The sequence below is a fragment of the Pan paniscus genome, chromosome 21, assembly GCF_029289425.2.
Source record: "Pan paniscus chromosome 21, NHGRI_mPanPan1-v2.0_pri, whole genome shotgun sequence".
Classification (NCBI taxonomy): Eukaryota; Metazoa; Chordata; class Mammalia; order Primates; family Hominidae; genus Pan; species Pan paniscus.
The window spans coordinates 1495390-1523038 of record NC_073270.2 but is presented as its reverse complement, the minus strand read 5'-3'; the positions used below and the strand labels follow the sequence as shown (position 1 = coordinate 1523038).

The 27649-nt window shown below is 51.6% G+C and overlaps 1 protein-coding gene across 6 annotated transcripts; it reads right to left on the bottom strand.

Annotated features, from left to right (window-relative positions):
• Nucleotides 1-3376: 3376 nt before the first annotated feature.
• RBCK1 (RANBP2-type and C3HC4-type zinc finger containing 1) lies at nucleotides 3377-26932 on the bottom strand. Of its 6 annotated transcripts, none has more exons than XM_003821245.6 (12): nucleotides 26164-26932; nucleotides 24924-25068; nucleotides 17306-17399; nucleotides 16995-17193; nucleotides 15453-15574; nucleotides 15190-15363; nucleotides 13919-14079; nucleotides 12687-12798; nucleotides 6852-7031; nucleotides 5759-5857; nucleotides 5254-5397; nucleotides 3377-3991 (listed from the first exon to the last, which is right to left on the bottom strand). In XM_003821245.6, the coding sequence occupies exons 1-12, from the start codon at nucleotides 26183-26185 to the stop codon at nucleotides 3911-3913; spliced, it is 1533 nt and encodes a 510-aa protein (XP_003821293.1). In that variant the 5' UTR covers nucleotides 26186-26932; the 3' UTR covers nucleotides 3377-3910. The 6 variants fall into 6 exon arrangements, 5 of the variants coding, with proteins under 5 accessions (XP_003821293.1, XP_034803704.1, XP_054961002.1 ...); XM_034947813.3 differs by having other exon boundaries at nucleotides 24924-25119; nucleotides 26164-26708; XR_010110992.1 differs by lacking the exons at nucleotides 3377-3991; nucleotides 5254-5397 and adding an exon at nucleotides 6290-6421 and having other exon boundaries at nucleotides 24924-25119; nucleotides 26164-26300.
• Nucleotides 26933-27649: the final 717 nt, after the last annotated feature.

The following is a 27649-nucleotide window of genomic DNA, read 5'->3' as shown; positions in this document are numbered from 1 at the left end:
TCAATCCCAAGCAGTGACTCCTGGGAGTCGGAGTGACAGAGGTGGAGCACTTTACAAACTTGAGATTCAGGGCTGGGCGCGGTGACTCACGCCTATAATTCCAGCACTTTGGGAGGCCGAGGCAGGTGGATCACCTGAGGTCAGGAGTTCGAGACCAGCCTGGCCAACATGGTGAAATCCTGTCTCTACTAAAATACAAAAATTAGCCGGGCATGATGGCGGGTGCCTGTAATCCCAGCTACTCGGGAGGCTGAGGCAGGAGAATTACTTGAACTTGGGAGGCGGAGGTTGCAGTGAGCCAAGACGACTGTACCACCGCACTCCAGCCTGGGCAACAGAGCAAAACTCCGTCTCAAAAAAAAAAAAAAAAAAAACCCCAAAACTTGAGATTGCAGTGGCTGCCAGTCGCTCCCATCCCTTACCCTGTTCATCTCAAGCGTGGCTGTTCCTGCCCACACTGCATCCTTGAGGACACCACACCAGGAAGCGTCAGGGCAGGGTGATCTTCAGTTCTGAGTCACTCAGGCAAATTATTGAACCTGAGGGGGTGGAGTCATGGGAACCCCTGAATGTGTAGTTGGCCAGGAAGTGTGGGTAGCCTGGGCACCCCATCTGTGACTCCATCGGAAGTGTGGGACTGAACCCTTTAATCTGTGGAACCTGACACTAGCCCCAGTTGGTGTCAGAGAGCTGGAAAAGTGGTGTCAGAAAACACCACACAGTATGCAGGGCTGAGGGGAAACGCCAGTGTAAAAATAACACGTAACAAGTGTAGGTGGTTTGGGGCCAACAAAGCCCAGGAGGGCTTGGGTTTAGGGTCTGTGGAGCACTGGGGCCGGGCAGGATGGGCTGTAGTGCTGTGGAGAGTTGAGGCTGCCTTAGGGATGATTTGGGGGTGAAGATAGGCCTTGACCTGAGCTGGGTTTGGAGGGAGAATTATTAGTGGCCTGATGGGGTCTTAGACTGAGGGTCGAGTGTGTCCCTTCCTTCCTGGCTGGGTGAGCATCTAAGTCACTGCCTCTCGGAGGCTCACGTCCATAACAGTAAAGCAGGGATGGTCTTGGCCCTCCTGGAGGGCTTCCTGCAAGGGTGTTGGTGAAACGTGTTTCTGTTTGTGAAGCTGTGCTAGTGCTGTTGCCATTTTCATGAGCAGTTACCAATCAACAAACACCTGTAGCCAGCCCTGCACCAGGCCCACGATCACCCAGGGATGAAGTGCTGACCGAAAGCAGGACCAGGCCGGAGCCTTCACCAGCTAAGAGGTGAGACCCTCAGCTGGGGCTGAGACCCAGCCTGGCTGTATCTTCCTCCTCCTGCCACCGTCCCCTCTGGTGTTCTGCTGGTGGCCCCTGCTGCCAATTCCTGCTCCTCACGAGGGCCCCTGCTCCCTGGTCTTTTCTCCAGACGTCCTCATGGTTGGCACTTGGGATCACCAGGCTGCGGGTTCACCTTCAGCTGCCTGCATTTGAGCAGATTCCATGCCAGCCCCAAGCACTAGAGGAAGACACCAGTGAGCACCGGCATAGGCCGACGGGCTACCCTCAGTGGCAGCTGCTCTTTATCTGAGCAATGGGCTTCCACTCACCTTCCCCTGCCCCTGTCCTGCCCCGAGGAGAGAATGATCACTGTGTCACTCAAGTACCTTTGGGACCTCCTGCTGCTTCCTCTCGATGGTTTGAGTCCAAAGCCCTGGGGTTTGGTTTTCGTTCGGCCCTGGAGACTTGGTGCTGGCCTCTCAAGTTCTGGGCCCCTGGCATGGGTGAGCCTTGGGAGGTGGAGGCACCTCCACCTGACCCTGCAGTAGAGGGTGCCCTGGGCCTGCTCGTCGTAAGACCTTTCACTTGCAGGTGCAAGGCGGGTGGAGCTGAGGCAGGAACCGGGGTTGGCCCTACACAGCTCCCTGCTCCTCCGCACCACTGCAGCATGGATGGGGCAGGCCGAGCAAAGCCACAGCCAGCACAGCCCTCTCTGCTGGTCTCGCCCTCACCTGTGATACGCCGTGCGTACAGCCCCACTTCATCTTCCTCTTACGAGAAAAAGGATGGTGCAAGAGCACTGGAAAGGCCTCGGCGTGAGTCCTGGGGTGGTGAGGACTATGGCAAACTGGAGGGTGTACACCCCATGAAGAGATTTGACATCTCTGTGACTCCATTCCCCCCAGGTGGAAGTGAGGACCTGGCATTACCAAGCTTTGACATTTTCAAGAGAAGCGGGGCATCTAGATTTTAATGTGGTAAAAGAGGTTGCCAATTTAAAAAGATTGGCAACCGATTTAAATTTCTAAAACAACACTGGGTGGACTGGTTACAGCCTGTGGCACCACAAGAGAACAATCTCTGCTTTTGTCTCATGCCCAGGCTCCTGAGAGACACCAGGCCAGGCCCTGGCAAGAGAGGGGAGAGTGGGTATGAGACAGCGTCTGCCTGAGCTGGTCCCATCCACACGCCTGCAGCCTGGCTCTCCTCTGCTTTTTCTGTTTGTTTCCTCCCAGTCAGTGGTTCTGCCTGGGCCTTTCTGCCTCCAGGGCCGGGGAGGCTGCCTGAGTGTGCCCCTCATCCTCTGCGACGGTTGACTGCCCTGAGCCAATGCAGGCAGTGCCGAAGGACCCAGTCCACTCACACATTCTCAGACAGCTCTGTGCACAGTGACTGGGGCCAGCTCTTGAGTCCTGGCATCCAACGGCAGGTGGCAGTGCCTTTCCAGTTGCTAGAACAGGCCCTTCCCCACAAAATCACAGGCCTTCAGCAGCAGAGGCGCCCTCTGCCTGCTATGATGATGGTCACGTCACAGCGTGGACAATGTGTTGGGCATCAAATACCAGATCTCAAAAGGGGAAGGGGGGGTGGGTCACAGAACGGAGGAAAGACTTACAGAATGAACATCCCAGGACCCTGTCTTAGTAACCTCCGACCCGCACAGAGTGGGCTCTAGTAAATACTGCTGAATCGATACTTTGCCATCTTGCTTGAGATGAGAAAATTAGGATGGACAACCCCACCCCTCAACTGCAGCAGCTTCGTTCCTTCTTGAACTATCTACCTGCCAACCCTAGATGCCTGCTGAGAGGTCAAAAGGGAGCAGGAGTGGCAAGACTTCCCCTCCCGCCCCTAAGCCCATCCTTCTCTGCAGACTTGACACACTGCACACTCTACCTGTCCTGGCTGACGGTGACCCAAGAGCATCCTTGCCCCTGAGGCTGGGCATGGGGTCCACGTCTGGTAGAAAGGTCCCAGTGCTCAGTCACAGCCTCATTCTACCACAGATGGACTGACAAGTCAACTTTCTGATGCAGTTCCCAGAGACCTCAGGATCCTGCCTGTGCGTAGAGTCCCAGGCCAGGACATTGACTTCCTCTCAAGGACATCACACTCATCCCTTCCCGGAAAACCATTTTAATTATAATAGCTTACACAGGCTGCAGAGAGGGAGACGCAGAGCCGGACCTGACGGGCTGTGCTTTCAAAACTGTGCAGTCTCCTTCCTGGCTCTGAACAGGTTAGCAAGAGTTCTAAGAGGCCCCAGGCCTCCAACCACAAAGGCAGAGAAGTTAGCCCCAGAAAGCTGACAGCTGAAGGCGGGGAGGCTGGGAGTGCTTGGTGTTTGACAGATGAGTGTTGCAGTGGGAGGAGTATGGAGTCACAGAGCCTCCACCCAGCAAGGCCTCCGGCCAGGGGCTATGTTTAAGGCTGGGGTCAGGCAGAGGTGGGAGCTGCAGGGGAGAGAAGTCTGGCCGGCAAGCCCCAAGGGAAGGACAAAGGCACTGGGGCAGATGTGACCGTGGAGAACCGCAGTGCAGGCAGAGCCCCTACGACGCTACAGCAAGCAAGGCCGTCCACGAAGCTCCCCGAGCTACATTCTAACTGAATGTGGATGTGGGGCTGGGTCAGCATGTGGCCCCACCATCTTTAGCTCAGTGGCAGTTCTGACAGCTTGGGTGGCAAGGAATCCCATTTACCCTGCAGCGGCAGCCCCCGCTGGTGTCTCCTGGGCCCTAGAGGATGGGAGGAAGGGAAGAGAATGTCAGCGTGGTGCAGACACACACTGCCCCACAGCCCAGCACTCTCCCACCCCGGGCCTCTGCCTCTGCAGGTCCTCCTGCAAGAATGGCCTGGTCAGCCTCAGCTACCTGATGGAGAGTCACTGAGGCCTTTTCTGGGCTCCCACAGCACTCAGTCTACCCACGCCTAGATCCGGGAACAGGCCAGGGAGAGGATCTGACCACTCTGCATATTCTAGACATGTCAGCATGCGAGAGGGCAGTTTCCTCTGCCTCCACCTGTCTGAAAGTCTACCTGAACGTAACAACAGGCCCCCAATTCCAGAGCACACCCCTAATAACGACAGCTACCATCTGCAAGGGTGCTCACCAAGTGACAGGCTCTCTAAGCACTTCTCTTGCAATTTTTCCACTTGATTCTGACAACAAGCCTGAGATAAGCCCAGCTATCATCTCCATTTCACAGAGGAAATGGGGCTGACAGAGGTGAGTGGCAGGCAGCCTAGTCACACAGTCAGTATATGCCAGAGCCAGGGGCCAATCCACCTCTGACTCCAGATCGAACCTTTACTCGCTGTCCTCTAGGGCAGGGGTGGGCAAACCTTTTCTGCAAAGGGCCAGTCATTTTGGGCCGGGCAACCATACGGCCTCTGCCTCTGTAGTGTAAAAGCAACCACAGCCAACATGTGAATGAATGAACACGGCTGTGCTCCAAAGCACTTTACCTACGGACACCGAAACGTGGATTTCATGTAATTTTCACGTCACAAAATAGTCATCTTTTGGTATTTTTTCAACCATTTAAAGATGTAAAGAACATTCTTGCAGCACAGTGGCTCACGCCTGTAATCCTAGCACTTTGGCAGGCCGAGGCAGGTGGATCACCTGCGGTCGGGAATTTGAGACCAGTCTGACCAACATGGAGAAACCCCGTCTCTCCTAAAAATACAAAATTAGCCAGGCGTGGTGGCGCATGCCTGTAATCCCAGCTACTTGGGAGGCTGAGGCAGGAGAATTGCTTGAACCCGGAAGGCAGAGGTTGCAGTGAGCTGAGATTGCGCTATTGCACTCCAGCCTGGGCAACAAGAGTGAAACTCCACTTCAAAAAAAAAAAAAAAAAAAAATTCTTACCTCGGGAGCTGTACAAATTCAGGTGCTGGGTTGGATATGGCCCATGGGCTGTAGTTTTCCCAGCCCTCCCCTAAGGCAAAGCCCACAAGGGCACCCTCTCCACACCACCACGAGCAAAGACTCACCCCAGGGCCCCAGCGTGGGCCCTTGGTGACCCAGCAGATCTCGGTGTGGCAGACGGTGCAGCGGATCCAGTCGCAGCCGTCCTTCTTCTGCACCACGATCTGGCACTGGGGGCAGCGCATGGCCTCGCCCTGCTGCAGCATCACCTGGAGTGGGGCAGGTGCTGGCCTTGGGGCGGGGCTGGGGCAGTCACCCAGCCTGGCCCCTCCCCATGGCAGGGAGAAGGTGGTGACCCTCTAGAGCTGTGGAGTCTCTCCTGTGTGGCTCTGCCAGGCCAGGCTCCATCCAGCAACCCCCTCTTCATTCCTGTGGTCTCCACCCTCCACCCAGACGCTCTTCCTGACATGACCATTCGGCCTAAGTCCCACCTCCGGATGGGAGTGACAGCCAGAAGGGAGGTCAGAGCCTCCAGGGATGTGTGAGCACAGCCCTTACTGAGAAGCTCCCAGCTCCCACCTGGATCCCAGAACTTAAAATCCCTAGGCCTCGGCCCTGTCCCAGCCTCACCTTCAGCATCTCTGTCGTCTGCCGGGCAGCCACATCGTTCTGAGCCCGCAGGGCCAGGTCCTCCTGATACTCCTTGCAGTTCATCTGCTCATGGATGGCCTGTAGCGGGTGAGGGACTCAAGGTAAGAAGCTTCCTCAGGGGGTTAAGAAGCTGGGAGAGGTGAGGTGCAGGGCAGGAGTCCACAAAGGCACTTAATGCCTCTAGCTGTAGTCACTGGCAGGACCTCACTTTGTAATGCATAAGCCATTTTACAGAAGAGGATACTGGCGCCAGGGAGGTGAAGTCAAGGTCATCACATATGCTAACAGCAAAATATACCTCAGCCTCCTGAGTAGCTGGGACCACTGACATGTGCTGCCACACCCAGCTTATTTAAGTTCTGATGGGCACAGAAATCCCTTATACCCCTAGGGTGAGACCCTGCATCCCTGCCAAGGGCCTGCCCGGGGTTACAGGCCCAATGACCCCAGACTGAGTTTGCTCAGGCTGAGTCTGAGACCAGGCTCCAGACCTGTTTACCGGCTCCTCACCTTCAACTTTTGAGATGAAGCGGCGGGGACAGGCCTGGGGGAAGGATCAGGTAGGGCTGTCTAGGTTTGGGGTCAGCACTCAGTTGAGGACACGGGTGGAGACGTGGTATAGGGCCAGGGTCCGGCCTTAGTCTGTCACAGATTCAGTCAGAAGCCAGGGTCAGAGCTCGGTTCAGGGTCTGAGCTGAATATGGGACCACCTTAAGTGACAAGTGCAGGGTCAGGTTTGGTCAGAGGCCAAGTCTATGGACTTGGATGGGATCAGGGCTCAATGTGGGACTGGGATTCAGTCTGTGACTGGGGTCAGACTGGCCCAGGGTCGGGGCTCCATTGTGAACCAGGGCTGCCTAGGTTTGAGGCTCCATCTGGGGCTGGGGCTGGGACTCCGTCTGTGGGGCCAGGGCTCGGTTCAGGCTCAAGCCACACTCTCCCACTGACATGTAGCTCTAAGTCATGACCAGCAGGCCAGTGTCACAGCTCCCTTCCCAGGAGAACAAGCACTGCAGTGTGGTGAGCTCCAGGCAAGATGACAGTGACTAGGTGGGGTGAGTCCCTGCCCCACCTTGCAGAGCAGGCAGTTGACGTGGAAACACACAGGGCAGGTGAACTCATTGACATCATCCTCAAAGAAGCACCATCCCTTGCAATCTGGGGTCTTGCAATGGTAGCTGAAGGCACTGCGGTTTTCAGCAATGGAGATGCCCAGGTCTAGAAATCGCTGGTAATCCTCAGGGGTCAGGAGCTGCCAACACACCATGTCCTTGCTGCTCAGGATTCAGAACACCTGACATATGACCCTTGACCACTAAATACCCTCCAGAAAGCCCCCAGCCCATAAACTCCAACCCAGCCCCAGGCTCTTTTCTTCATGTAATCCTCATAGTGTTGAAAAACTCCACTCAAAGAGTGGATTTTAGGCCAGGTGTGGTGGCTTACACCTGTAATCCCAGCACTTTGGGAGGTCAGTCAAGGCAGGAGGAGTCCTTGAGGCCAAGAGTTTCAGACCAGCCTGAGAAATACAGTGAGACCTCATCTCTACCAAAAAATTTTTTAAAAAATAAAATAACCAGGTGTGGTGCTCACACCTGTAGTCCCAGCTGCTTGGGAGGCTGGGTTGTGAGGATCGCGTGAGCCCAGAAGGTCAAGGCTGCAGTGAGTCATGACTGATGCACTGCACTCCAACCTGAGTGACAGAATGAAATCCTAGCTAAAAAAAAAAAAAAAAAAAGGAAAAGAAAAGTAAGAAGAAAGTGAAAGAAAGTGGGGGAATTTCTAAAAGTTCTGGAGGTGGATGGTGGTGATGGTTGCACAACAGTGTGAACGTACTTAATGCCACTGAACTGTACACTAAAAACTGGTTAAAATGGTAAATGTTATGTCTACTTTCTCACAATAAAGAAAAGAACATAAGTAATAAGCAATGTTGGGAAAGACATGATTAAACTAGTATCCTATAAAGAAAACGTGGCACATATATACAATGGAGTACTATTCGGCCACAAAAAAGAATGCAATCCTGCCATTTACAGCAACATGGAAGAACTGGAGGTCATTATGTTAAATGAAATAAGCCAGGCACAGACAGACAAACGTTACATGTTCTCACTTATTTGCAGGTGCTAAAAATCAAAACAACTGAACTAATGAGGACAGACAGTAAAAGGATGGTTACCAGAGGCTGCAAAGGGTAGTGGGGCGTGGCAGGGGAGTGGGGATGGTAAATTGGTACAAAAAAATAGAGTAAGACCTAGTATTTGATAGCACAACAGACTGTAGTCAATAATTTAATTGTACATTTTATAATAACTAAGAGAGGTTAACTGGATTGTCTGTAACACAAAGGATAAATGCTTGAGGGGATGGATTCCCCATTCTCCATGATGTGATTATTACGCATTGCATGCCTGTATCAAAGTATTTCATGTACCCCAGAAATATATACACCAACTATGTACCCGCAAAAATAAAAAATAAAAATTGAACAAACTAGTATGCTAGTACATAGCACTGAGAAAGCAATGTGGCAATAACGTTTCAACCATCCCAAACTTTTCTAACCCTTTGGTACCCATCCCACTTCTTTAAATTTATCCCAAGAAAATAATATATAAGATGCACCAGCCAGGAACGATGGATCACGCCTGTAATCTGAACACACTGGGAGGCCGAGGCGGGCGCATCACGAGGTCAGGAGTTCAAGACTAGCTTGGCCAACATAGTGAAACCCCATCTCTACTAAAAATACAAAAATTAGCTGGGCGTGGTGGCATCTGCCTGTAGTCCCAGCTACTCGGGAGGCTGAGGCAGGAGAATCGTTTGAACCTGGGAGGTGGAGGTTGCAGTGAGCCGAGATCACACCAATGTACTCCAGCTTAGGCAACAGAGTGAGACTTCGTCTCAAAAAAAAAAAAAAAAAATACACCATGCAAAACATTCCTTGAAGGAGTATTACAAACTGAGAAACTAGAACTAAGAGGTATAAACAGTATATGTGCTATTGAGATTTGTAATAATCTTTAGAAAAATTCTATAGCAAAATAACAAAAGCTAAAGCTATTGTATCCATGCTGGTTACAATGAGGCAGAAATCATGCCTATGTTATATGTAACAGTGGTTGGTGGTTATGAGAGTTACATTTGTTAAAATTTACCTGACTGCATACTTACAATGAGTACATTTTATTGTGTGCAAAGTATACTTAAGTAAAGTTGACTTAAAAAATCGTATCTGGCTGGGCACGGTGGCTCATGCCTGTAATCCTAGCACTTTGGGAGGCCGAGGTGGGTGGATCACCTGAGGTCAGGAGTTCAAGACCAGCCTGGCCAACATGGTGAAAACTCGTCTGTACTGAAAATACAAAAATTAGCTGGGCATGGCGGTGTGCGCCTGTGGTCCCAGCTACTTGGGAGGCTGAGGCAGGAGAATGGCGTGAACCCGGGAGGCGGAGCTTGCAGTGAGATGAGATCGCGCCACTGCACTCCAGCCTGGGCGACAGAGCGAGACTCCGTCTCAAAAAGGAAAAAAAAAAAAAAAATTGCCCGGAGATACTGAAGGAAATAGGATAAAATGCAATTGGAGGATTTCCTGGGTTTGTGGGTGATTTTCTCTCTGATTTCTGCTCTGGTTCTATGTGGTGAGGCATATTTTTCTGTTTTTGTAAAAACAACCTCCACTACATTACTTGGCTGATCCCTGCCTCCTCCTCTCTGTCACACCTGACCATTTTCTGAGACTCACATCAACTCCAGTGGGCTCCAGGGAAGTTCATGCAGCCCTTTGGCATGAACCTGGCCCCAGCATAATGCCCCTTGGCTGGGGTGGACTGCACCGGGAAACCTCTAAGCAAATGGCTATGGGTGCTGGGGACATATGAAATGACTGGTCATGAGGTCTCTCCAGGCCAGAGAGAAGGAGCCTCAGCAACCACCAGAGACAACAGAGAAAAATGGGGCTGCTCCTGATATCAGAGCTGTGAACTCCCAAAGTTCTACCTCTTCTGCCTCCCCCCTTTCCCCAGGGGCAGAACCTCTTGGGCTCCATAAACACTTGGTGAAGTTGGGAGCATTCTCAGGAGAAATAGGGGCATAGGAGAGAGGCAGGGGGGACAGAAACAAAGAGGAGGTCTGGTGTATGTGTTTTGTGGGGGTCTCCCACTTGGGCCTCGGCTGCCATGTCTTGGCCTGGGAACCCACACTGCCCAAGTCTGGGAAGGTCATTTCCCAGCAGTTTGAAAACCATGAATCAAGCCCAACTGTCCACTTTTCAGATGAGGAAATGGAGTCCCACAGAAGGGAAACAATTTGCTCGAGATCACCAGCAGCCAGGCAGAGAACCTGCTAACGAATTCACGAAGAGCGCCAGCGGCAAGCACACACGTACGCAGACACACATAACGCTGTGACAGACTGGCGGAGTGGTGACTCCAATTTGTTTCTGTCTCCCCGATTCCACACTTTTGGGTGGTCCCTTCCCAATGGACTCTGTGCTTGAGCACGGGACTTGCTTTGGCCAATGGGACAGTGTCAAGTGAGAAATGAGCAGACTTAGAAAGTACACATGCACTGGGGCTCCCGATGGCTGCTCTTGGAACCTCAAGACCACCATGACATGCGAAGGCCGGGCAGCCTGCTGGTGGGTGAGACACTGAAGTGGAAGGAGGCCCCAGTCATCCCAGTCATCACAGATGAGACCATTATAAACCAGGCCACCGCGGCTGACCCACCAGCCAGGCGCAGGTGAAATCAGCGAGGCCCCGCCCAGACCAGAAGAACCATCCGGGTAAGTCCAACCCAAATTATAGTCATCCCTCGGTATCCAGAGAGAATTGGTTCCAAGATCCCTGCAGATACCCAAATCCATGGATGCTCAAACCCCTTATATAAAATGGTGCAGTATTTGCATACAACGAACCAACATCCTCCCATACACTTTAAATCATCTGTAGATTATTTATAATACCTAATATAACATAAATGTTATACAAATAGTTTATGCTGTATTGTTTTTTAAATTTGTTTTTTATTGTAATTTTTTTGTTTTTGTAAGAATATGTTCTATCCACTGTTGCTGAATTCTCCAGTGTGGTACCCACAGATACAGAGGGACAACTGTCCTAACTTGCAGATTTATGAGCTGAATAAATGACTGTTGTTTTGAGCCTGCAGTGATTTGTTACACAGTAAGCGCTAACAACAACAAAGGCTTACTATGTGACAAGCACTACTCTAAATATATAGATATATGTTTTCAGACGGAGTTTCGCTCTGGTTGCCCAGGCTGGAGTGCAATGGCACGATCTCAGTTCACCACAACCTCCGCCTCCCGGGTTCAAGCGATTCCCCTGCCTCAGCCTCCTGAGTAGCTGGGATTACAGGCATGCGCCACCACACCCAGCTAATTTTCTATTTTTAGTAGAGATGGGGTTTCTCCATGTTAGTCAGGCTGGTCTCAAATTCCCGACCTCAGGTGATCCACCCGCCTTGGCCTCCCAAAGCGCCGGGATTACAGGCATGAGCCACTGCACCTGGATGTAGTACTCTGAATTCTATACACATATCCTCTACTGTAACCTTTGCAATCCTGGAAATAGAAGCTGTAACTCTGACTCTAACAGAGATGAGATGGAGGCATAGAGAGGTTCAATATCTGACTTGTGGTCACACACCCAGGCCACCAGGCTCCAGAGTTCCCTATTCTATACACATATCCTCTACTGTAACCTTTGCAATCCTGGAAATAGAAGCTGTAACTCTGACTCTAACAGAGATGAGATGGAGGCATAGAGAGGTTCAATATCTGACTTGTGGTCACACACCCAGGCCACCAGGCTCCAGAGTTCCCTATTCTATACACATATCCTCTACTGTAACCTTTGCAATCCTGGAAATAGAAGCTGTAACTCTGACTCTAACAGAGATGAGATGGAGGCATAGAGAGGTTCAATATCTGACTTGTGGTCACACACCCAGGCCACCAGGCTCCAGAGTTCCCTATTCTATACACATATCCTCTACTGTAACCTTTGCAATCCTGGAAATAGAAGCTGTAACTCTGACTCTAACAGAGATGAGATGGAGGCATAGAGAGGTTCAATATCTGACTTGTGGTCACACACCCAGGCCACCAGGCTCCAGAGTTCCCTATTCTATACACATATCCTCTACTGTAACCTTTGCAATCCTGGAAATAGAAGCTGTAACTCTGACTCTAACAGAGATGAGATGGAGGCATAGAGAGGTTCAATATCTGACTTGTGGTCACACACCCAGGCCACCAGGCTCCAGAGTTTCCTAATTTTTTTTTTTCTTTTTTTGAGGCAAGGTCTCACTCTGTTGCCCAGGCTGGGGTGCAGTGGCACAATCACAGCTCACTGCAACCTTGACTTCCTAGGCTCAAGCAATCCTCCCACCTCAGCCCACTCATCCCAGACCCCACCCAAGTAGCTAGGACTACAGGCGCATGCCCCCACGCCTGGCTATTTTTTGAATATTTTTTGCCATGGTGCCCAGGTTGGTCTGGAACTCATGGGTTCAAGCAATCTGCCCACTTCATCCTCCCAAAGTGCTGGGATTACAGGTGTGACCTGCCACGCCCAGCGGAGTCCCTGACTCTTAACAACTCTGCTGTCCTTCCTTCATAGATGTGGTTTCTTGACTAGCTACTCCCCTCAATTCTTTTTCTGCTTGGGGTCTCAACACCCCACATGGACAAAGCTCTTGAAAAATGTCTGGGGGGCTGAGGATGAATGATCGCTTAAGCCCAGGAGTTTGAGACCAGCTTGGACAACATAGTGAGACCCCATCTCCAAAAAAAAAAAAAGAAAAGAAAGATATCTGCTGCCTGCTCAGGGCCCAGTTCCTTAGGACTTGGGGTATGTCTCCCACCCTGAGGCCTTACCGCCTTGATCTCCCTCTCCAGCAGCTTGCCCGAGCACGAGTAGGTGTTGTCAATGAAGGGGCAGGAGACCTCTGCCTCCTGGCTGTTGCGGATGGTGCCCTGCAGGCACTCCCTAGGGGAGGGGAGGGGAAAAGAGTTAGGATCATAGGAACCCCCTTCACTGGGGACTCCACCCCTCACATGGCAAGGCCTGACCCCAGGGGCCTCACTCAGTCACCCCAGGTGGACTTCTCCTCAATATCTCCTTCCTTCCCATCCCTCTCACCAACCCATCACCAAGGCCTCCACCCTGTCTCCATCCTGCCGCTCTGATTCTCTGGTCCAGGCCCCACATCCCCCACCTGGGTGACTCCAGGAGCCTCCTCGCTGGGCTCCCTGCATCCATCTGGCCCCTAAAGTCTATCTCAGAACAGCAGCCATGTCTCCCCAGTGACCCCCATCCCACCCAGAACAAATCCCAACTCCTCACTGCTGCTCACGGACCCAACACCTCTCTATCCTGCTCTCATTACCCCCTTCATCCCTCTGCTCCAGCCACCAAGAGACCTCCTCAGTCTCCTCCAACAGGCCAGGCCCACACCCCACACCTACAGCAGGCCTTCCGGTCCCTGCTCTGGGGCTACCTCCTTGGAAGCTTCCAGACCACCCTCTCTGGGAAGGACTCCTGTTGTCTCTTAATGTACTGTATGTAGTATTTGACACAATTCACAAGGACATCAACCAGCGATTATCCGATTCTCATCAGCCTCTCTGCTGGAATGTAAGCTGCAGGAGGCAGGCATGGAGCCTGTCACCCAGGGGCGGCTCCACAAGGGTCCGCTGTGGTGAGTGGGTCTGTGTTCCCCACATTCAGGGGTGGAAGGGCCATGACAGGAGACTCAGAAACTGGCAGATGCCCACAGCGAGGCTGAGAGCAGCGAGGCTGAGAGCAGCGTGGCTGCAGGAGCCCGGGCGGTGAAAGGTAGAGGGGAAGGGAGGCTCTGGAGTCTCCCCCCACGCCTGCGCTCACGTCTAGGCTGCTTCTCTTATGAGCCATGTGGCCTGGGGTAAGGTGCTGGGCCTCTCTTTCCCTCAGGTTCCTCGTCTGCAACATGGGGAGACGGAGCCTACCTCGTAGGTTTTCGCGGGCGTCCAATGAGGTATCAGAGCACAGGGCCCCACCCACGTCCAGCCCTGCGTAATTGGCGGCTTTGATAAAGCTGCATTGCCGGGGGTGGGACTGGGGGCCGCACCTGCAGAAGGTGTGCAGACACTCACGCAGCACCACGGCCTCGCCGGGCGCCAGCACCGAGTAGCACACGGGGCACTCGGCGGGCTCGGTGTTCAGCACCAGGCTCCTCTGGTCCAGCTGGACGTGCTGCAGGTAGTTCCCCTCCTGCTGCTGCTGCTTCCGCTGGGCACACGGGGCGGGGCCACGGGGCGGGTCAGGGCCTCGGGGGCGGGTCAGACCACGAAGGGGGAAGGGCCAGGGGGCGTGGTCAGGGCTGGGTCAGACCAGCAATAGGCAAAGCTGGGAGCCAGTAGGGATCGGGGATGGGGGTGGGGGATGGGGATGGGGGTGGGGGATGGGGGTGGGGGATGGGGTGGGCAGGAGCAGGCACGTTGGGAGGGGCGGGGCTGGGAGTGAGGCCAGGTGGAGGTGGGGAAGCCAAGGGAGGGGAGGCCGGCCAGGTAGCCACGGAAGGCGCCAGGAGAGACAGCAATGGCAGCAAGGTAAGGAAGGGGGCCGGGGTCTGAGTGGTGAGTCAGGTAGCAGGGCAGGGCCCGGGCCAGGGCTGGTGGAGCCACCTCAAGTTCAGGGGTGGGGAAGTGACGAAGCCGGGGAGCTGAGACGGGAACAGGAGTGGGGTGGCCGGGGGCAGCACCGGGTCCAAGCGGAATGCAGGTGGGGCCAGGGGTGAGATCAGAATGGGGAGCACTCGGGGATCAATGTCTGTGTCATTAGTGCGTGTGTCACGATGGGGGCGGGGTAGGGCTAAGGCGTAGGACCGGGGTCGGGGGTCATCCCCCTAGGGGGCAGCGAGGGGCCAGGCCAGGCTCTCAGGAAGTCAGGGGTGGGCCCAGCCCGAGAGGGAATAGGTCAGGAGTAGGAGAGTCCAGGGTGAGGTCACGGCGAGGGAGCAGGCTTAGGTCACAGACAGGTGGGGGTGAGGTCCGAGCTGAGGTGTGGTCATGGCTAGGGTGCTGGGGTCATGGCTAGGGTGCTGGGGTCATGGCCAGCCATACTCGTGTGGTGTGTCAAAGCTGGGGATGGAGCCACAGCCCACGTGGGAGTGGGGCATGTGAACCTGGATGTGCGCCACAGCCAGGGAGCGGGTCTCAGCCACGGGGTGACCTTTGAGAGAGGGCAAGTCACAGCCAGGTGCAGGGTCACTGCCAGCAGCATGGTTGGGAGGGGCAAGGCAGTAACGGAGAGGAGCGGCAATGCGCAGGTGTCTCCCTTCCTGGCCTACACCTCCCCCGTGCGGTCTGCAGGTGTCTGTCCAGGGACTTTCCCGCCCACCTGCTGGTACTGACGCAGCGCCTCCTCCTCGCCCGCCAGGCGCGCTCGCTCCTCCTCGTCGGGCTGGTATGAGGCGGGGACCTGGTAGGCCTCGGGGCGCGCCCGGCAGCACATCTCACAGCCAGGCCGCGTGGGCTTGTTGATGAAGGTGCACCCGGGGCACTGCCAGCCCACCTGGGAGCAGAGGGTGCTGTGAGCCCGACTGGGCAGGGTGAGGCAAGGGAGGGGCACAGAAGAGGATACTGAGGCCAAGGACAGCTTACCGGTGGGGGCTCAGGCACTGCATCTGGCTGCCCCCGTCCGGGTTCCTGGGGGACCCCGGGCTTTGGGGGGCCTGGCTCCAGAGGGCCCCGCGGCTGCAGCGTGAGGTCCTTGAAGCCCAGATCTGTGGAGGAGGGTTAAAGGGTGGTGGTTCCACGCGGCCCACTTGGTCCACACCCATGGGGGTGGGTCTCCCTGAGCCAGCCAGGCAGACCCTCCCCCTATCCTCTCCCTCCTCCCTGGGGGTACCTCCAGCTTCCATCTGGCCAAGTGGGCATCCTGGCTCCCCCAGGGTCAGGGTCCCTATTCCACCGATAAATGCTTCTATGTCCTTTGAGCTTCAAAATCCAGCATAACACCAGCCCTTCTGTGCCTCCTGAAGGATGCACCAAGAGGGACCCAAGAGCACCGCTGAGGCGGTCCTGCCAAAACAGTGACTTGATCCATTCCGGAGGAAACATCAGCCCCCAACCCCCGCCAAAAAAAAGAAACTGGCCTGGACTCTTTGGAAGGGACTGAGACATGACAGCAGAATGCCAAGTCTTTTGCTATAAATGACAATAGTGGGACAACTGGTAAAATCTGAGTAAGATCTGTAGACTGGATACCAGTACTGTATCAGCGTTAGTTTCCTGAGTTGGATTGTTATACCTAGTAATGTAAGAAAATGACCTTTCTTTTCAAGGAAATGCACACTGAATTATTTAGGGGAAAGAGACATCATGTCTGCAACTTACTCTCAAAATGGTTCAGAAAAAAAATAATTTTATATAGAAAGAGAATGATAAAAGAAAGCAAATGTGGGTTGGGCGTGGTGGCTCACACCTGTAATCCCAGCACTTTGGGAGGCAGAGGCGGGCGGATCACAAAGTCAGGAGATCGAGACCATCCTGGCTAACACGGTGAAACCCCGTCTCTACTAAAAATATAAAAAATTAGTCGGGCGTGGTGGCGGGCGCCTGTAGTCCCAGCTACTCCGGAGGCTGAGGCAGGAGAATGGCGTGAACCCGGGAGTCGGAGCTTGCAGTGAGCCGAGATTGCGCCACTGCACTCCAGCCTGGGAGACAGAGCGAGACTCCATCTCAAAAAAAAAAAAAAAGAAAGCACATGTGGTAAAACCCACATGAAAGGTACACGGGAATTCTTTATATACTACTTTGTAAAATTTAGCAACTTTTCTGTAGGTCTGAAACATTTCAGAAGTTAAAAATTAAGAATAAATACTAGTTATCACCATCACTGTCATACCCAATTTATGCTTTTAGCAAACTGGGCAGCAGATAGGAGCAACCTTGCCCAAGGTCACACAGCTGGGAATGCCCGAGCCTGGACAGAGTCCACCCCTCCCCATGCCAGCTGTTCTCATGATGGGTCCCTGAAATGCTCCCTCCCATGTGTCTTAGGTCCTCTCTTCCCCACTTGGATAGGGTCCTCTGGGTGAGTCCCTGACTAAAAACCCAGGGGCTCTGCCCCTGCTTGCCCTATGCCCTCAAGTGAGTCCAGGGCCCCCGCTGGGTCCGGCGGTGCTCAGGGCAGAGCCTCACCTTCCAGCATCCGCAGCTGCCGCTCCCGCTGCAGCTCCTGAGGGTTGAGGGAGGTGTTGCGGGCTGACAGCAGATAGAGGTAGGCACTGTCCCCATTCTGCCGCACCCCATGGGAGTGCAGGGTCTCCTGGTCTCGTGCCAGCCGCTGCCCAATCACCCACTGCTGCAAGACTGGTGGGAAGCCATAGTCCAGAAAAACCTGGTGGGGGCAAAGAGAGGGAGAGTGGGAAGGGAGGGCCAGAGGAGAGAGAGGAAGCAGGAGTGAAAGGGAGAGCCTTCACCCCAGTGTCACCCTCAGCCTCCTCACTCACCATGTCCTTGAGAGACGCCACTGTCATATCAGGGCGCACTGTGAGCCAGATGGTGACGGTGTGCATCTGAGCATCCTCCACGCTCACCCACAGCCTGCAGAGAACAGCAGGGGCTCAGCATGGGCTCTGGCCAGGGGTCCAGCCTCAGCCACCGGCTACAGACATGTACATATTTGCACACAGGCACATGGCCATGCACACACACACACACACACACACACACACACACACACACACAAACCAACCCCAGTCTGGGGTAGGCCCCACCCATGCTTCTTCCTTTATTAGAACCCACCAGTTAGGCCCCTCCAATGGCTCCACGCTACTCTTAGAATCAACTCGTGGCAGCACATGAGGGCCTCCATGATCTGGCACCTCCCTGACCTCTCCAACCTCTTCTGTCTTCTCTCCCCTGCTCCTTAGTGAAACCACCAGAAGTTGTTGTTAACTACGTGCTAGGACTGTTTAATGCACTTCATGCGTGTTAACTCATTTAATCCTCTCAACGAGCCCATCAGACAAGTACTGCCGTATCCCTGTTTTACAGATAAAAATGTGAGGCACAGATAGGTTCCAGTGACTCTGCCACCAAACTAAGCAACTAATAACTGTTAGAGGCAGGATTCATTTGTATGTCTTGATTTAATTTTAAGACACAGGCTCTCTTTCAGTGGCCCAGGCTGGAGTGCAGTAGTGCTACCTTGGCTCACTGCAGTATCAACCTCCTGGGCTCAAGGGATCTTCCCATCTCAGCCTTCCAAGTAGCTGGGACCACAGGCTCATGCCACCATGCCTGGCCAATTTTTTAAGTTTTTGTAGAGACAGGGTCTCACTATGTTGCCAAAGCTGGTCTTGAACTCTTGGCCTCAAGTGATCCTCCTGCCTTGGCCTCCCGAAGTGGGATTACAGGAGTAAGCCACTGTGTTCAGCCAGAGGCAGGATTTAAATCTACATGGTATTATTCCAGAGAAAGTGGTTTTAACTTTCTTGAGGATCCTCCAACATGTTTGAAAAACCAAAAGCATGAAAAGATGAAAAAACAGAACCGACCCCAAAGGAAACAGAGATCATTTAGGGTATGGAACAATAAGCAACAGTGAAGTCTAACTAGTACCTTCAGAGAGATTTGCGAAAACACTGCATTCAGAAAGCAAGGAAAGGCATGAAGCAACCAAAAAATGAGGAAGAGTTCCTGCACATTAAAAGTGACTGCTGAATCCCAGCACTTTGGGAGGCCGAGGTGGGTGGATCACGAGGTCAGGAGATCGAGACCATCCTGGCTAACACGGTGAAACCCTGTCTCTACTAAAAATACAAAAAAAAAAAATTGGCCGGGCACGGTGGCGGGCGCCTGTAGTCCCAGCTACTCAGGAGATTGAGGCAGGAGAATGGTGTGAACCCGGGAGGCGGACCGTGCAGTGAGCCAAGATCGCACCACTGCACTCTAGCTGGGCAACAGAGTGAAACTCTGTCTCAAAAAAAAAAAAAAAAAAGTGACTGCTGACTAACTGAAACTTTATCTCTAACTACCAGTTACAGGAAAAACGGGAGATAGCAAATGACACCATGATAGTCTGGGTATTTGTCCCTGCCCAAATCTTATCTTGAACTGTAATCCTCAGTGTTGAAGGTGAGGCCTGGTGGGAGGTGTTTGGGTCATAGGGGCAGCTCCCTCACAGCCTGGTGCTGCGCTCACTGTAGTGACTTCTCGCCACAGTGAGTCCTCGTGAGATCTGGCTGTTGTAAAGTGTGGCACCTCCCCACCAACTCTCTCTCTTGCTCCCTCTCTCACCATGTGAAGTGCCTGCTCCCGCTTCAGTAAAAGCTCACTGAGGCCTCCCCAGAAGCCAAGCAAATGTCAGGACCATGCTTCCTACACCACCTGCAGAACTGAGTCAATTAAACCTCTTTTCTTTACAAATTACCCAGTCTCAGATATTTCTTTGTAGCAATGCTAGAGTGGTCTAATACATACCATGAAGAGGTAATGGATAAATCCAGAATATGGGGAAAATTCTAGAGGTCAAAAGACCAGGTTTCTTAAAAAAAAAAACTAGTGGCATAAAAATAGAGGAGAATAAAAGGGACTTAAGACATATTAAGAAATGCTATATGTAGATCTTGTTTGGCTCCTGATTTGAAGAAACCAATTGTAAAAAGCACTAATGAAATAGGAAAATTTGAATATAAACAGGGCATTAGCGGATTTTAAGGAATTCTTATTCCTTTTCTAAGGTGTGATAATAGTATTGAGGGGTTTTGTTTGTTTGTTTTTGTTTTTTTTTGAGACAGGGTCTCACTTCTGTCACCCAGGATGGAGTGTAGTGGCATGATCTTGGCTCACTGCAGCTTCAATCTCCTGGACTGAGGTGACCCTCCCACCTCAGCCTCCTGGGTAGCTGGGACTAGATGGGCGCACCACCATGCCTAGCTAATGTTTTGCAGAGACAAGGTTTCACTATGTTGCCCAGGCTGGTTTTGAACTCATGGGTTCAAGCAGTCCACCTGCCTCAGCCTCCCAAAGTGCTAGGATTACAAGCATCATCCATCGTGCCCCACCAAGTCCTAATTTTTTGAAGACACATACTAAAGTATTTAAGGATAAAATAATATCTGAAATTTATTTAAAAGCAGTCCAGAAAATGCTCTCAAAATTCTTCAGGTAAACAATTTGAATACCCAGTCAACTATCAATGAATTGACAGAGCAAAATATAGAAATTTTTAAACATGCAAAGACTCTAAAAGTTTACATTTTCCACGTGAAAAGTTCTTGAAAAACAAAAATAGATGAGTCTGATACAGGAGAATAGAAGAAAAGTAAAAAATGAAAAGGACTGGATCTTAACCCCAAAATGTTCTTCCAGCAATAAGGGTTTTGAAACATAAAAGTGCATATGGTTTCAACTGCACTAGTTATTCTATAGTGAATAATATTTCCATAATCAAAATACTATAAATCCTTTCTAGTAGTGTTACACTTTTAGAACCAACCTAGAGGCAAAGCATAAAGGCCTTAATTATGTTAGAAAACAAAATTTTTTAAAGCTATAATCTTAACACTATCAACAAAAAAATACAGCTGGAGCTCTCTCATCCAATGTGACATCAGGATCGCTGGTGAACAGCAGAGAATCACAAAAACAGCTGCAGACAAAGCTTAAACACTTAATTTTAACTTACATACTATAAATGCATATTCACTGGCCAGTCTCTAGGTGTACAGCCAATGGCTTTTCTCTCTTTCTTTCTTTGAGACAAGGTTTCACCTTGTCACTCAGGCATGATCATGGCTCACTGCAACCTCAACCACCCAGGGTCTAATAATCCTCTCGTCTCAGCCTCTCAAATAGCTGGGACTACAGGTGTGTGTCACCCAGCCGGGCTAATTTTTTTATTTTTTGCAGAGACAAGGTCTCACTGTGTTGCCCAGGCTGGTCTTAAACTCGAGTTCAAGCCATTCTCCTGCCTGAGCCTCCCAAAGTGCTGAGCCGCCATGCCCAGTGTGAGTTTATACCTGCTCATTGGAGTTTCCCAGGGATTTTTCTTTTTTTTTTTTTTGTATGAACCACATCGATAATCATGATCTATAATTTCTAGTAGCAGCTTCTTTAAAGCGAGCAAGAACTTAGACACACTCCTGAAGCATCAGAGCACAGAGCCCTTCTGGATTTTTACTGTATTTCCTTACTACTGTCTCACCCAAAAGTGTTAATCTTTTTTTTTTTTTTTTTTTTTTGGTGATTTGTCTCTTATCTTTTTAAAGCAATCAGCTTATTTTCACAGAAACAACTCTTTCAGCGCTCATGTTTTATTAATTAATGTAATAGCTAAGTAAACTATGTTATTACCAATAACACATAAAACAGGTATCATTTGCTAGGAAGCATCGGGTCCATCGATGAGAACCCAACAGCAGGTCTGAGAGGTGCTGGTTGCCCAGAGCCTCTCAAAACTCAGGTTCTGACCCAGCAAGTCTGAGGTGGGACCTGAGATTCCCCCCATGTTGTGGTCCACAGGCCACACTTTAGTAGCAAGATGGTGGCTGACATTGTACATTTTACAAAGGAAACACCAGTGCCAGTTAGTTAATTCAGGGGATCAAGTGGAAGTCAACTGGGAAAGTGTCCACAATGATACTTCAACAAAAAAAGTAAGGAAAAGGAAAGGTGGAAGATGAGTATGTTAACTTCCTCATTTTTCATAGCAAGGAGTACACAGGTACTGTCTCAAGCAATCATTTCAAGAAGTAGGTATCTCAATCTTTTGTTTAAAATCAAGTGGCCAATGATCTACAGATTCAATGAAATCCCTACCAAAATCCCCAGTTGTTGTTTTTTTTTTTTTTGCAGAAACAGACAAGCTGATCGTAAAATTTATATGGAAATTCAAGAGACTTGCAATAACCAAAACAATATTGAAAAAGAACAAAAGTTGGAGAACTTGTATTTCCTGATTTCAAATACTATGAAGCTATAGTAATTAGTGTGGTACTGGCATAAGGGCAGACATATATTATAGTTCAATGGTATAGAAATGAGAGTCCAGAAATAAGCACTCACATTTATGGTCAATTAATTTCCAAAAAGGGTTAAGATGATTAAACAGAGGAAAACAGCCTTAACAAATAGTGCCGGCACAACTCAATATCCACGTGCAAAAGAATGAAGTTGGACCCTTACCTCACACCTTGTATAAAAATTAAATCAAAATGGACCAAAGACCTAAATGTAAGAGCTAAAACCATAAAATCTTTAGAAGAAAATATAGAGGTAAATCTTCATGACCTTGGATGAAGCAACGATTTCTTAGATATGACACCAAAAGCACAAACAACAAAATAAAACATAGACTAACTGGACATCATCAAAATTTAAAACTTTTGTGCTTCAAAGGATACCATCAACAAAGTGAGAAGACAATCCACAGAATGAGAAAATTTTTGCAAATCATGTAGCTGATAAGGCACTTCTATCTAAAATGAATAAAGTACTCCTACAACTCAATATAAAAACATAAACCCAGCCAGGTGCAGTGGCTCATGCCTGTAATCCCAACACTTTGGAAAGGCCAAGGTGGGTGGATCACCTGAGGTCAGGAGTTCAAGACCAGCCTGGCCAACATGGTAAGACCCATCTCTACTAAAAATACAAAAATTAGCCAGTGTAGTGGTGGGCACCTGTAATCCAACTACTCAGGAGGCTGGGGCAGGAGAATCACTTGAACCTGGGAGGCGGAGGTTGCAGTGAGCCGAGATTGCACCATTGCACTCCTGCTTGGGCGACAGAGCGAGACTCCATCTCAAAAAAAAAAAAAGATAAACCCAATTTTAAAATGGGCAAAAGACCTGAATAGGCAAACCTCCAAAGAAAATATGTGCATGAAAAGATGCTTAACATCATTTGTCATCAAATGGTTAGGAAATTGCAAATCAAAACCACAGTGAGATACCTCTTCAAACTTACTAGGATGGCTATAATCAAAAAGATAAACAACAACAAGTATTAGAGACAATGTGGAGAAACTAGAACCCTCATATATGCTGGTGGGAATGTAAAATGGTGCAGCCACTTTGGAAAACTGTCTGGCATTTCTTCAAAAGGTTAAACATAGAGTTACCGTATGACCCAGCAATTCCACTGCTAGTGTGTATCCAAGAGAAATGAAAACGTGTCCACACAAAAAGTTGGACACAAATGTTCACGGCAGCATTGTTTATAATAGCCAAAAAATAGAAACACCCAAATGTCCATCAACTGATTTAATGAGTAAAGATAATGAGATATGTCCATACAATAGATTATTATTTGGCAATAAAAAGGAATAAAGTTCTGGTTGGGCATGGTGGCTCACACCTGTAATCCCAGCACTTTGAGAGGCTGAGGTGGGAAGACTGCTTAAGCCAGAAGTTCAAGACCAGCCCGGACAACAAAGCAAGACCTTATGTCTACAGATTTTCTAAAAATTAGCCAGGTGTGGCTGGGTGCGGTGGCTCACGCCTGTAATCCCAGCACATTGGGAGGCAGAGGCGGGCGGATCATGAGGTCAGGAGATGGAGACCATCCTGGTTAACATGGTGAAACCCCGTCTCTACTAAAAATACAAAAAATTAGCTGGGCGTGGTGGCGGGCGCCTGTAGTCCCAGCTACTCGGGAGGCTGAGGCAGGAGAATGGCATGAACCTGGGAGGTGGAGCTTGCAGTGAGCTGAGATCGCGCCACTGCACTCCAGCCTGGGGGACAGAGTGAGACTCCCATCTCAAAGAAAAAAAAAATTAGCCGGGTGTGGTGGTACATGCCAGTAGTCCCAGCTACCTGGGAGGCCAAGGCAGGAGGACTGCTTGAATCCAGGAAGTTGAGGCTGTAGTGAGCGATGATGGCACCACTGCACTTCAACCTAGACAAGAGACCCTATGTCAAAAAAAAAAGAGGGGGAATGAAGTTGTTAGACATGCTACAACATGGATGAATCTAGAAAACATGATCCTAAGTGAAAGAAGCCAGATACAAAAGGCCACATATTGCATGATTCAACTTATATGAAATTTCCAGAAGGTAGATCCCTAGAGATAAAAAGTAGATTAGTGGTTGCCTAAGGTTGGGGAGTTAGGGAAAAGGTAGAGAGATGGGGACTGACTGCTAATGAGTACCAGGTTTCTTTACAGGATGATGAAAATGTTCTAAAATTGATTGTGGCAATGGTTGCACAACCTTGAATACACTAAAAGCCATTGAACTGTATACTTTAAATGGTCGAACTGTAAGGATAAATGAATAAATAAAACTGTTTTAAGAAAAACCAAATGGGACCCACCAAGAGAACCAAAAATCAGAAACCATAAAACTACTGCCTTACTATCCAGTAATGAAAAAGCAGTCAAAAAAGAACAATAGACACTAATGTTTATTGAGTGCATAACACGCCAGGCATTGTGCAAAGTGTTTCAGCATTGAGTTTAAGTCTCCTGGAGCACAGACCGACAGTATCCATTCTCTTCCCTTCCCTTACCAAGCGAACCCCTGAATTCTAGCTGAATATCTTGGCTATACAGTCTCCCCTCAAGCTGAACTGTAGCTGTGGGAATCAGTTCTGGTCCATAGGAATTAACGGAAGAAGTGTGTACAGTTTTTGAGCTATGCTCTTTAGAAGAGTGTGGAGGGGTGTCTTTCTTCCCTTCCTCCTGTGATGTGATGGCTGGATGGAGCTGGAATGGCCATTTTGCACCATGAGGAGTCTGGGAATGAATGGCAGAATAGTGAGAGAAGCAATATGAGCCTCTGAGGACTGTCGGGAGCAGAACCTCCCTATCTGGACTCCCTGCCATCAAATTTGTTTACGTCACTGTTCCGTTTTCTTCTGTTGTAGAAGGCCTAACATCCTAATACGGTACACCTCCTAACAACCCTATGAGATAGCTACTGTTACGGTCTGATTTTTAAAATGAGGACACACTGAGAGGTGAAGTGACCTGCTCTGTATTTCACAGTTGATTAATGACATAACTAGGGTTAGAAGCCAGGCCTCCTGAAGCCAGAACGTGCCATTAGGAAGAACTGTTCTACAGGCAAGAATATCCCGTCTTGCTGTCCCTTGGGTTCAGGCCAGCCATGCACTCCTCACCTGATGTCCTGCGTTGGGGAGACCTCAGGCTTCAGTTGCACACTCAGGGGCACCCGTTGCTCTGCCAGCCAGATGGCACACTTCATTGCCACCTGTTCATCCCCGCCCGCCACTGCTCGGGTGAGGCTCAGGGCCATTTCCTCTGCTGAAAGCCAGTACAGCAGGAGCCAGTTAGCACAGGGTTTATTTTCAGGAGCTGGGAGTAATGGGGTAGGAAAGGAGGCGATCCTTTGTGTGTGCTGCTTTCTGTCTTCCTGGTGAACTCCTACGTATCCTTCAGCACCCAGACTAAAAGTCCCTTTCTCCGGGAGGGGTTCTCTAATATTCCCCACTCCTCCTCATACTAGGCTCATTTGGTTGTTTGTCCTTCCCATTCCCAGGGTCCCTCATATTTCTATTCATTTATCCAACAAGCAGTTATTGAGCTCCTACTGTGTGCCACACTGTCCCAGGAACTGGAATCCCACAGAGATTTATAAACAGGGCCCCTCTCCTTATGGATCTCCCTGCCCAGTGGGGAGACAATGAACAAGTTTAACAAGAAAAAAAAAAAAAGTCAGATTGCGATCCTTGCTGGCAGGGAAATAAACAGGTTAAGGAGACCAGGGGAGGCCTCCGGGAGGGGGTAACACTGAAGCTAAGACCTGAAGGAGGAGAAGCTGCACGTGTCAAGCTCCAGTGGGGAAGAGTGGTCCAGGTGGAAGGAAGAGTAAGGGCCTTGGCCAAAAAATGGTTGGATGAGAACCCAAGGAAGCCAGTGGGGCTCCAGTAGAGTGAGCATGGCGGGGTGACTGAGGACAGATATCCTGTGGGCCACCCAGGGGCTCTGGGTTTTGTTTGGAGAACACAGAGGGGCATGGGAGGGTTTCCAGCAAGGCAGTGACTGACTTCCGTTCTACAACCCTAGGTGCAGGGGACAAGAGAAGAGGCAAGTACCCCTGCTTCTCAGGTCAACTGACATCTGTCTCCCACCAGCCCAGGAGGTCTCCAAGTTCAATGCCCTGTGTCCTCTGCGAGTCCCCTAGCCCCATCTCAGCACAGAGCCAGCCCAAGGAGTTCTCAGGGCCCCAAGATGGCTCTGGAAGCCAGCAGGTACCAAAGGAGGAAACTGATGGGGAGGAGGGTAGAGGGAGGGCAGGCTAAAGCCCCCTCTCCAAGGCCCTTCTGGGCAGGCAAGGCCAGGTCCTGCGGGGCCCACTTCCCACCGGAAGTTCCCCAGCCACCTCCAGCCTGTGCCCACCTTTCTTGGTCTTCTCGTCCATCTGGCGTGGCTGTGCCCATCCCCCTGGGGGGGGACCGTGCCTCCTGGGAAATGCTACCTCCGGGTCGCCTGGGAGAGGCGGGAGACCAGGAGCAACTCAGCCAGGCCGTGTGTCCTCCGGCGCGGCCCAAGCCCTGTGTGTGCCTCGCTGTCCCCGCGGCAGTCGGGAAGCATCACACTGCCCGGTGACCAGGCCGGGATCCTGCGTGGGGCGGTGAGAGGGCAGCGGGCGCCGAGACAGGTCCGCACTGGGCGCAGGAGGAAACGGGACCAGCCGAGGTGGGAAGAAGCGGGGAAAGGACGCCCGGACACCACCCAGCCGGGGCGTTCCAAGTCCCGGAGGACCCCCACTTGCGGGAGCGCCCCTGGCGTCCCGGGTTTCAAGGCAAAGCCCTCTCTCCTCCCGGGAGGCCCCAGTTCTTCGCAAGGGGAGCGGCTTCGGCGGAAGAGAAAGTGAACGTGGCGGCCCCGGAAGTGGGGCGGGACTGGGAGGGGGGGCCGGAAAAATTGTCGCCTCATCCGGGACCTCCACTGCCCGGCTACCCGGCGGCGGCGGACGCCGAGTGCGGGCTCCCAGCGGTCCCGGCGCTCCTGTTTGGGGCGACCCCACCCCGTCCTCCGGGGCTGATCGCGGGTCCCCGGACTCCCGCCCGGGTCACCCTGCGGGCCGCATCGCAGAGCCGCGGGAAGGAGCTGGGCCGCGAGGCGGGGTGGGCGGGGCCGGGGGCCGAGAGGCGGGGTGGGCGGGGCCGGGGGCGGGGCCGGGGGCCGCGAGGCGGGGTGGGCGGGGCCCGGGGCCGCGAGGCGGGGTGGGCGGGGCCGGGGGCAGGAGCAGGAGCCTGAGCAGGAGTCGGCGCCGGAGCCGGGGCTGGAGGGCGGCGGGATCCACAGCGTCGAGCCGCTGGGGACGGGTTAGGAGCGCACCCTGCGAGCCCGGCGCCTGCTCACCCAAGCCTCAGGCATACCGCGGGGCAGGCCCGGTCCTTGGCTCCTGGCTCCGTTTGCACGTGAATAAACGAAGGCTCTGTTTGTTGATGACCTGTCCAAGGCCACTCAGCCGAGGTTTGAATCCAGGCCTGGCAGGCTCAGGAACCCGCCCTTACCCAGATCCGACGCTGCCTCTCAGCGGTCACCGTCTGTCTTTTCGTTGAGCTATTGGTGAAGTTTGCATTCGTCTGCCTCATGCGCCGCTTTAATTTTTCTCCCGTTCCTCGTCCCATCGATCAGCAGATCCTGCGGGCTCCACTTGCGGAATCTCATCCCTCACCTCCTCCGGCCCCATCCCGCTCCAGCTCCATCAGTGCTCCAGCATCTCAGGGGTCTTGAACCAGCCTCCTCCTGGGCCTCCTTGCTTCTCTTTTTGCCCCCTACCGTCCATTTCCACCTAGCTGCCGGCGAGTCCTGTTAAAATGTAAATCAAACCCATGCCACTCCCCGACCCAAGTACTCCCATCTCACTTAAAGC